The sequence below is a fragment of the Montipora foliosa genome, chromosome 11 (genome assembly GCF_036669935.1).
Source record: "Montipora foliosa isolate CH-2021 chromosome 11, ASM3666993v2, whole genome shotgun sequence".
Classification (NCBI taxonomy): domain Eukaryota; kingdom Metazoa; phylum Cnidaria; class Anthozoa; order Scleractinia; family Acroporidae; genus Montipora; species Montipora foliosa.
In genome coordinates, this window is record NC_090879.1 from 10,589,172 (window position 1) to 10,599,171 (window position 10,000).

The 10,000-nt window shown below is 42.0% G+C and overlaps 2 protein-coding genes across 3 annotated transcripts in view; one reads left to right on the top strand and one right to left on the bottom strand.

The window, feature by feature from the left end:
- LOC137977696 (tropomyosin-2-like) overlaps positions 1–584 on the top strand; it is a 9,024-nt gene extending 8,440 nt beyond the window's left edge. Inside the window, exon 2 of the mRNA XM_068825000.1 lies at positions 1–584. This exon is cut by the window's left edge and continues 132 nt beyond it. Within this exon, the coding sequence (XP_068681101.1) occupies positions 1–186 (186 nt within the window). The 3' untranslated portion in view covers positions 187–584.
- A 1,183-nt stretch (positions 585–1,767) lies between these two features.
- Positions 1,768–10,000, bottom strand: part of LOC137977694 (probable ATP-dependent RNA helicase DDX43) — a 33,355-nt gene continuing 25,122 nt past the window's right edge. Inside the window, exons 18-23 of one of the 2 annotated variants that reach the window (XM_068824997.1) lie at positions 9,953–10,000; positions 9,612–9,719; positions 8,635–8,709; positions 8,469–8,556; positions 2,767–2,869; positions 1,768–2,308 (exon numbers count right to left, since the gene is read on the bottom strand). The exon at positions 9,953–10,000 is cut by the window's right edge and continues 21 nt beyond it. In XM_068824997.1, the coding sequence (XP_068681098.1) occupies positions 2,139–2,308; positions 2,767–2,869; positions 8,469–8,556; positions 8,635–8,709; positions 9,612–9,719; positions 9,953–10,000 (592 nt within the window). In that variant the 3' untranslated portion in view covers positions 1,768–2,138. The remainder of the gene's footprint in view (positions 2,309–2,766; positions 2,870–8,468; positions 8,557–8,634; positions 8,710–9,611; positions 9,720–9,952) is intronic. The other variant, XM_068824998.1, reaches the window with a different exon arrangement.

Below are 10,000 nucleotides of genomic sequence, written 5' to 3' on the forward strand. Positions count from 1 at the left end.
GAAAAGGTTAAATTCCTCAGCGATTTGTTGCAAACCAGGGGAAAAGAAGCAGATGAAAGTGAGCGGCAGGTTTTGGCGTTGAAACGAGAAAAGGACAAGCTTTTAGAAGACATAGACGACTTCAAGACAAAGATTGAAGAAACATACGCCGAAATCAACTCACTTGATGGGCTAGCTGACGAGTGACAATCAGAAAACAAATCACATGGGGAACTAAACACAATGGAGACGACAAAGGGCTACAGAAAAAGCCGCATTTGACGGACAAAATTACTTTATACCGGCTTGCGCCGGCCTTAACATTTCGCGTTGCGAAAGCAAAAGGTCCCGCTGTTACAACACATTGTTGCCAGAACGCTAACAGTTCATTCCAGAATATTTTAAATTTTTAAGAAAAAAAGAAGCTGTATAGAAAGAAAGAGAAAATATCCTTTAGGGTAAGAAAAAACTGAAAGGTTTTGATCTTATTGCAATCTCCTTTTTTATTGAAATTCTACTCTTTGCAATTATTTGAGATTTGTATGTTAAGTTGTCAAGGCGACAATGATAACGTTTTTCCAGTAAAAAAAGAAAAGCTGCCATAAGGATTGTAGTCAAAGGATCATTTCAGATTAAAAGCGGTCTTGTAGGGAGAAGGAACTCCAACCAGAATATGCGGAAAAATTCCATCGGAGCTATGCTGGTTTGCATGTGACGTCACAGCGGCCATATTGGATGGCAAGAACAATAACCTGTCTCTCCGCTGGGATCTAAAATTTATTATTATGCAAATTATGCGAAAAGAAATTGTATTGTGTTGCCATCCAACATTGATGCCTTCTCTAAGTGGGTGAAAACCAAGAATTATTCGCAAGTGGGTGCTCAGTATTTCGACAAGAACTGTCTAGTTTTGCAACGCTTCTTTGTTTAGCTGATGCAATTTGCTAGTATTACAGTCCTTTTTAAATTAACGACCATGATTTTACAAACGAATTTTCCCGAAATGCATTACCCTTTTGGATACAGATTATTATTAATGCAAAAAGGATTGTCTAAAAAACACAACACACAACACAAGATGTAAACAACAGTTCTTAGTTTCAACACTTATGAATGCAATTACCAAAATTAAGAAAATCTATCACCCTTACAATCGTCAACAATGTTAAGATCTTGCACTACTCAAAGCACCCGGAAATTAAGGTTTCAAGGCGGTGGTCGCACCAGTTGGGTAAAATGTCAAAATCGCCCATAATAAGCCGAAATCGGACGTAAGCTTCCCATCTCAAGTCTTTAAGAGAAAATTAACTGCCTCGCAGTGGATTGAGAGCCGCTTCAAGAGTACCACAGTCTAGATTAATACTCAGCTGTACTTAAATCTGCAAACAAATTTCCAGTGCCATAATAGGCCATTTCCGAGTTCATGTCTGCCTCCTCTTCAAAGCGAGTCTAAGTGCGAAGTTTTTGTGATGGGAATTAGTTCTACTTTACGTATGAATGAAAACTAATTTTCATAAGAAAAACTTCGCACTTAGACTCGCTTTGAAGAGGAGGCAGACATGAACTCGGAAATGGCCTATTAAGGGAGCGCCGTGAACAAATTCTTGCTACTCTTGAAGATGATGCCCGTCCGCTCGGTTCGATGCAAGGACAGCGACTTTCTCTGGTTGGGTGCGACCAAAACCCTCAGGATGACATGGTATTCACCTTCGAAGCTATGCAAAGAATGAACTCTAGCAAATACAGTTTTGGTGAACAGAATGTTTAACACAACATCATCGTCAGGTCGGTCAAATATGGGTTTTTATCTATTAATACTATTAAGTATACAAAGACATGTCAGTTACATACTGAAACGTGTTCAGGGATTTCTGTCTGACTTAAAGCAATAATCTTTCGAGGTAAGACAGAGAAAACAGGCGACAGCCTGTAAACGGTTACGGAAAAACGCGAAAGCAATGATGGAACGCGTCTCCCAAAAGCTCGTATGACATTAGGGCCAACAGTCCAATTTGATTCAACAATCCCTGAGATGGAAAATTATTGGGACGAAAATGGCTCCAAACGAACGTTGAATCGGTTAAAGCTCCCGGGCCTTCCCAAGAAGGCACTTGGTTGAACATCAATGCGGGGATCAAGGCAGGGTGCGCATCAACTCTTTACCAAAATCCGTAGCCCTGATCATAACCATTGCTGACCATACCAAAGTCTTGACGATCTCTTCTTCCCCGGCCGCCTCCCCGGCCGCCTCGCCTGTCGCCTCCCCCCTTTGGACACTCGCGAGCAAAGTGACCACTATCACCACAGTTATAACAGCCGCTACCCCCGCCTAACAAAAAAACAAAACAAAACAAAACAACAACAGGACAAAGGAATTAGCCCTCGTTAGTACTGTGTGTAACACCCTAGTCAGGATTAAGGACTTGGTGGTTATCAACCGTGCCTTTCAACTCTGCGACCCAGGTTCAACCCTCTCGGCCCCGAGATGGTATGTGGGCTGAGTTTCAGTCGATCTCAACCTAACTCCGAGGGTTTTTTCTCCGGGTACTCCGGTTTTCCTCCCTAAGCAAAATCGACCCCTAGCCTATTCCATCCGGCTGTGGTACTGTGCTCCGAGGTCATACATGGGTCGTGTTCAGGGGCCGGGCGCCTAGCCGGTAGCACGGCTCCTTCGGTCCGACCTCGTCGAGCCGCGCCCTTAACAGCTCAGACTGCGACCGCGAATAAGGGCGTTTAAGAGGTCAGGCATTAGGCTAGGAAAGCCTGAAGGGAACATGACGATCTTACCTCCTCCTCCTCTACCTCTCCTCTCCCCGCCATTATCGTACCCGTTACGATCACGGAATTCCTGATATCGTTCCGCCATATCTGCCAGCTCATCGGGAACTTCCTGCAAAACAACCAGCGATAAAATATGAAAATACATGCCAACGTCCCAATAACTATGAACAAAAGATAATCGGGCCACTGACCAATCAGAAGGCGTATTGCTTTTCCAAGTCGGGGGCTTGAGAAAGGACAACGCCAAAAAGCAGTAACATTATTGGTTAAAAGAGAAATTTCTCTCCGGTCCGTACTCGTCAAACCAACAACTACAGGGTTGAAATGACCAGTTTCGAGGTTTTGACAACAAGGCGGGCATACAACAGTGAATCTTTCAGTCTCACTCTTTACTTCAAATCCGTCCGTACCAATCCAGTTATAGGACGCTTCGCCCACATTTAACAATTATCCTGCGAAATCGCGCGGAATATCGCCTGATATTTAGCCGACGCGGCCGTCGGCCGAGTTGGCTAAAATCAGGCGATATTCCGCAAGATTGAGCTGGATAATTGTTTTATTATTCAACAAATTGACAAAGCACAAATTTGTACGTTTAATGGGAAGAAAGGCTGAAAAAACTACCACTTTCTCCGCGACACACAAAATTACGTACATCGCAGGATATCTGTTGAGTACGCACGACGAATATTGAGCGCGCTATGACCATATTTGGACATTGCCACCATGTATTGAATAATAATGCATATTATTAAATTTTCAACCTCGGATAATGCATTTCGCGTGCTCTGATTGGTTCACTCAATCTCGGTTATCAGCTCATATACCTTGGTTTGACCTTATATGGTAAATGATTGCGTTAAGCGTTGCTAAACTAAAAATGTTTTCGCCGGAATGCGAAATTACTCTTTGAATAAAGCCAAAAAGGAGAAAAAAAACTTTTTTTGGGGAAAGTTTGGATCAATTCCGACGTTTAGAAGTACGCGAAAAGGCAAGAAATGTTTTGTGATGAGCCTGCGTCTGTCTGACAACAAGGTATTACACAACATCGCATCAGTTCTCATCAAGTTTTTTTCGATTTCGCTCGTATTTGCTCGCTTTTTCCGCTCGTATTTCGTACTTCCAAATTTTTGGAGTTGAAGGAATTTAATAAAACAATTATTCCATTCGCGCTTGTTGGATATGAGACTGGTTATAGCCAACTCGGCGCTACGCGCCTCGTTGGCTATTTACCATCTCATATCCAACGCGCGCTTATGGAATAATTGTTAAATAAACAAGCTGGAATAACCATGAAATACTTAGAATAGCTCAAACTTATAATTTGAAGTGACGTTTTCGTCTTGGTAGTCGTCGTGGTATCTTAAACTCCCCAACAACTTGAAGTTGGCGACAAGGCGGGCATACAACAGTAAACACTTAATGACTGGAAAACCTGCAGCGGCAACAGCAACGGCGGTCGTCGGTCATCATTCGCGGGTAACAGTGCACTGTTACCCTCTGACGTCATAGATTTTGCACTGTTGCCCGCTCAGAGACTTTTGGCGGGAAACAGTTTTGCTGTTAGATGTCATGTGACCTCGAAGTAACCAATGAGAGCGCGCGCTTCTGGGGGGAGAAACTCAGCTATATAACAATGAATCTTTCATTCTCTCTCTTTACTTCAAATACGTACGTACCAATCCGGTTATAGGAGGCTTCGTCCATACTGTACGACACAAACAAGATGGAATCATCGTACTACACGTAGGATAGCTCAAACTCATATTTTGAAGTGACGTTTGCGTCGCCGTAGCCATCGTGCTTTCTTAAACTCCATATTAACTGAACTGCTGGGTATTCCAGATATCATTTTCGAAAATCCACCTCGCGAAAAGACACTCAACAAAGCCAATGGTAGCCTACGTAACACGCGTTTCCGTAAGGCTACGGCGACTCTCGCCCCATTTATCAGGAGGCTAAACCGACGGAGCTTCAGTTCCTCCGTTGTCCTTTGCTATGAAACACTCTCAGCGTAAACGCTTGCTACGCTGGAATATCCAACAAAGGCCAAATTGTACAAAAAATCTCATAGATGGTTTGCAACCAATCTCTAGAGAAACAGATAACAATTTTGTAACATACATTTTCTGATGGACGAACAAAAGGAGCTAATGAGAGATATTTTGTTTTACTCCACCAACTTGGCGTCGATGACGTGACGGAAAAACCACCTATAGGAGGGCTGCGTTACAACAACAGCTTAAGTAATATTTCAAAAACGAGTGTGAGCGCTTCATTGGCTTTCCAAACGCAAGAAAACACTTTAAATGTTTTCGTGCGTTTGGAAAACCAATGAAGCACGACACACGAGTTTTTGAAATTACATCTCCAACAAAAGAAATTAAAATTTCAATCTCTTTTTTTTTTTTTCATGTCAAATTTTTTTGGAAAACCTCATGGTTGGTCAGAGGCATATGAGAGCTGTGAGCAAGCACTCGTTGCCGTGTTGGGATGGAGACTGCGAAGGGCAGATTTAGACCCCCTAAAAGCTGGGAGGAGGAAGAAGATTGTGTGGCCAGTGCTGTTCCGAATTCTACCCATTCTAAAAACAAACGGGCAGGTCGTATTTTCGAAGATTAGAATTATAATTAAGAGCCATTTTGTAGTTACTTTTGAAATTAATTGATTTCAAAACACATGTGTTTGAAATTATTGATTTCAGACCTCACGAATGGGGCGATGCAGTTGGCTTATTAACTTATAAATTATTAATAAGTGTGAGAACAAAGTAAGAAGGGTACAAAAAGAATCACCCTACCAGCAGGGCCTTTCTTAACTCGACGAAAAATAAAGTAAACAAAAATTTTGGTTTTATCAACGGAGTTGATAATGTAAATTGGCCACCGTACAGAGATTCTAAAAGCTGACGTTTCGAGCTTTAGCCCTTCGTCAGAAATCGTGTTAAGTCTTTATTGAGTATGCGCAAGCCGTTGCTTGGAGACAGTTTCAAACCCTGGCCGAGTCTCGATCGCACTCCTAGACGCCATATTGATTTTCGTACTGAAAGCTCTATTTTGATGTTCGCATTGTGAAAAATAAGATGCGCGCGGTGCCTAAACCGGTTTGACCGGAGTGATTAGGGGTGCTTTCCATTATGCCTGACCAACAGGTCGGAGACCAGTGGAAATAACCAAGGAAAAATGGAACGACATTTTTCGTCGAAAGTCAATTTCCAACCGGACCGAAGCGTTCCATTTACGTTTCGACCAAAATTTCGGTTACACCACAGTGAAGCGGGACTGGAAAAGCGAATTTTTACTGGGTTGCAAACCCAGTCGGAAATTAGGTCGATTTCCTTTTTTTTTTTTTTAGTATTTTTTTCCGTGTCGGTAAAAGTCTTGCCTGTCACTCCCCTGGTAAGTGGTGTCTTTGTGCATAGAGTCTTCTGCGCGTATTTTCTTAGGATCGAGAGGGTAGTGGAACTGCGTAGATTTCTCTGGTGGACACAGTAGAATCATTAACTTAGCCTGCAATGGCGTCGAAAGTCATGAAACGCGAATGGCGTTTTAGTGGATCCTTAAACAAAATATACCCTTATGGAGCTCAATAATGGAAAGTCAGTTGGATAAACTAGGCAGGAATCTCAAAAGCGACGAGTAATGGACTTCGACAACAATCTATCGCCCGTCGAGACGAGATCAAAGTGAGCTGTATTTACCTGAAGTACATGGTAATTTGACACGATTGAGTTTCTTGTCTTCACGCACGCAATGAAATAGGAAGAGGTTTTCGCCTCTAAGAGCAAATATGTTGTTTGTTTCAATAAAATTTTCGCTGGAAAAGGATTCTGTGGTATTTTCTGGCTTTGTGAATTATAATATCATGTTGTGTATTGAATTTTCGAGCTTAAGGTTGAAATGTGATATGGGAGAAGTTTTTTAGTATTGATCTGTAAGCAGGAAGGGTTCACAGGCCTGTTGGAAGCGTGCTTGAGTTTCAACAAAATGAGCCCCAAAATCAGTGAAAACTTGTGACGCAGATGAATAATAAAGTAGCTGCTATTTCCAAAATGATGGAATTACCTGGTGATAAATAACGTCGTACGCGTCTTGGAGAGTAAATTTTGACTTTGCATAAACAAGAGTTGGGCGATTGTGATCTTTGTTTTGACTTCGCTCATTTCATTGTCAAACTTTATAACACTTCACAGAAAAAGAAACTTTCAAAAACCCGGTATCTTGCCATCATTTGACACAGATGCTTCACTGTTTGGCGAGTAAACATGCCGCGGTAACTTAATCACGGCGCCCGCTGAATTCCGGCCATTTCACTTTCGATTTTGCAATTTACTTGAACGTAGCAAAAATCTCCGAAAATGTTTGTCGCTGATCGTAACTTTTTATATTCTATATTCACGGTTCAAAATTAATGTTGTTTTCATGCCGTAAATATTTCATTCTCGATCGACCGTCCGGGAAACTTCCTTCTGCTCTTTCTGAAAACTGTGTATCAATAGTTATTTGCTTTTTCATCAATATTTGTTTTGCATAAAGCAAGCTAACAGAATCTGTACCTTGCTGAGTTCGCATTTGTTAGCGTTAATAGTATTTTCGGTCAGATGTTTCTGTTTTTTATGAGGGGTACATTGTTTTGGTCTCCCATCCAAACACTAACCCCGCCCGGCAGGGCTTAACTTCAGTAAACTTTAGCATTAGAAAGCTGTCAGATGCTCAGAGGGCACACTTGTGGTAAAAAGAAGTGAGGAACTTGAAAATTATCAACATGTCAGCCCAGAAGCCAATGTTTCTCGCTTCTCTTTTATTTGTTATTCTTCAGAGACTGGAATGCTGTATTTCAATACCACACAATTCATAGACTTTCGAAAAGTCCTTCGTCTAGATACGCGCGGGCTCGCCGAAACATTTTCTCCTGGGATTATCGTGAGGTCGACTTGTGGCAAGTCTACACAATTCAGTGCCTTCTGATTTTCTGTAGCACGTACCACAGGCAACCCAGTGTATGCTTCACAGAAGCATCTAGTTGTAAATGGAACGGCACGTTTCGGTCGGACCGGACCGACCGGTCAAAGAGTTCCACCTCCAGAGGTGGTCAAAAATATTCCGGCCGGACCGAACCGAAACGGACCTTTCCATTTGTTTTCATCCTGAAATTTCCAAAAATTTTGGCTTAATAAAAAGCACCCTAGGTTAACACTCATGGCCATCCCTCAAAATCACATTAGACATTTTCGTAACAATTACACAACAATTTGACAAGCTTACCGCTGTAAAAAGAATGAAAACCTGCAAAATTAGAGCTTTAGTTCAACAAGAAATAGCGTTTCTGAGCGAAAACGCGCTGATCTACAGTATTTAGGTCCAAAAACCACTTTGAAAACGGTTAGCTCTCAGTTGTTTTGCTGGGTACCACGATGTCAATCCCCTTAAAAGTTCGACTTTTCGGGAGCTTGTCGGCGGATATCAGAAACTGAAATGTAGAGTCACCGATACGAGGTCGACTCTCTGCCTCGCCTTTTCTTAATCTTCTCTGACTCTGAATGTTTCAAATGTTTGTTTCTTTGAGGTAGATTGTACATCGTGTAAGTTGAATATCGAGGATATTACATGGCCACACGGAGACACGAAGTGCGAGTTTTAGAGAGGCTCTGCTCGCAGGATGAAAAAGAATGAACAACAGTTGAATTATTATTTCTACGATGTTAATACCTGATTTGCTTCCACCATGATGTTAATCAGTTTATGAGCTTGTCTCCAGTCATCTCGCGTCACAAACGTTAAAGACGTTCCCTTTTTCCTAAACCAAACCAGACTCCGTTTAAAAATCGAAAGCAACAAAAGTTAAGAAAACAAAGAAAACAACTGACAGACTCACCCCGCCCTTCCGGTGCGGCCAATCCTATGGACATAGTCCTCTATGTTCCGAGGAAAATCAAAATTGAGTACGCACCTACAGAAATAAATCTGGAAATCATCTTATGTCTGCCCAGCGAGCCCTTCAATAGGGAGCTTAAGCAACGACAACGACGACGGCAGCCAGAACAACACTAATTTGGATATTTAGCGTGCAAAAACAATAGACTAGCCTATTTAACAAAGGAATCCCGTTGGCTATAGAGTTGAACGAAAAAAACCAAGCCAGAGGTCAAGCATCAGGAAGAAAATCCAGAACGTAGACTGCGACTAGTTTTTCGGCGATGGATTGTGGGGCGGGCGAAATACGGGCGAGCGAGCGAAATTGCGAGAAGACGTGACCCGAGGGGGAGCGCCCGAAAATTAGAGACTACTCGCAGTCTATCCAAGGGCCCGTTTCTCGAAAGTCCCGAAGACCTTTCGGGCCCGAAAAGCCATTTGGGAAACTGCCAACCGCTTGTTTTGGAAAAGCGATCTTTTAACATGTTTTCAAGCTAACTAAAAGAAATTCCTACGTGGTGTAAGCCTCGCACAAAACAAGAGCGCACAAAACGTCCCGAGAGCTGTCTTAAAACTTTTGTTTAGGCTTAATTAGGCCTAAGGTTAGCTTTTATGCTTGCTTAAGATACTTTCTGTATTCTTATTAGGCCTAATTTAGGCCTAAACAAAAGTTTTAAGACAGCTAACGGAACGTTTTGTGCGCTCTCGTTTTGTGCGAGGCTTACACCACGTAGTATCCCATATTAATTGGAGGAATATGTCTGTGAAGTTTGACGACTTAAATCCTCTCCGTTCTTGAGATACAAAAGGAACTGCGACACCCGAAAATGCCCCGAAAGATTTCGGGACTTTCGAGAAACAGGCCCCAAGAACAGAGAGAGAAAATTATTATTTGCAAAAATTACATGTAATTACTATCAAAAACCAAAAAAGACTCACGTGACGCCGCGGATATCCAATCCTCTTGAAGCAACATCTGTTGCTATAAGAATTTTTGCCCTTCCAGTTTTAAAATCATCCAAGGCTTGCTCGCGGTCAACTTGCTCTCTAGGAAATAAATTGCAGAAGATGTAATTATCCGGATAAGAAGGACTGGCGTTCTTTTTCCTTAGTGTCATGCATGGGATAACAGCACACAACACACTTACCGAATTTTGCAAATTAAACCTCTTTTTCAAAGAAAGCTTAAGTAAGAAATTTCTAGTTACTATCTGCGGGTTTCTCATGAAAAATCTTCTAACAATGAGGCAAACCCCGATGAGTTTTAATTTTTAACTGACCTGTCTCCGTGTATACACTGCACACCCTGAAGTCCTCCTAACATGAAG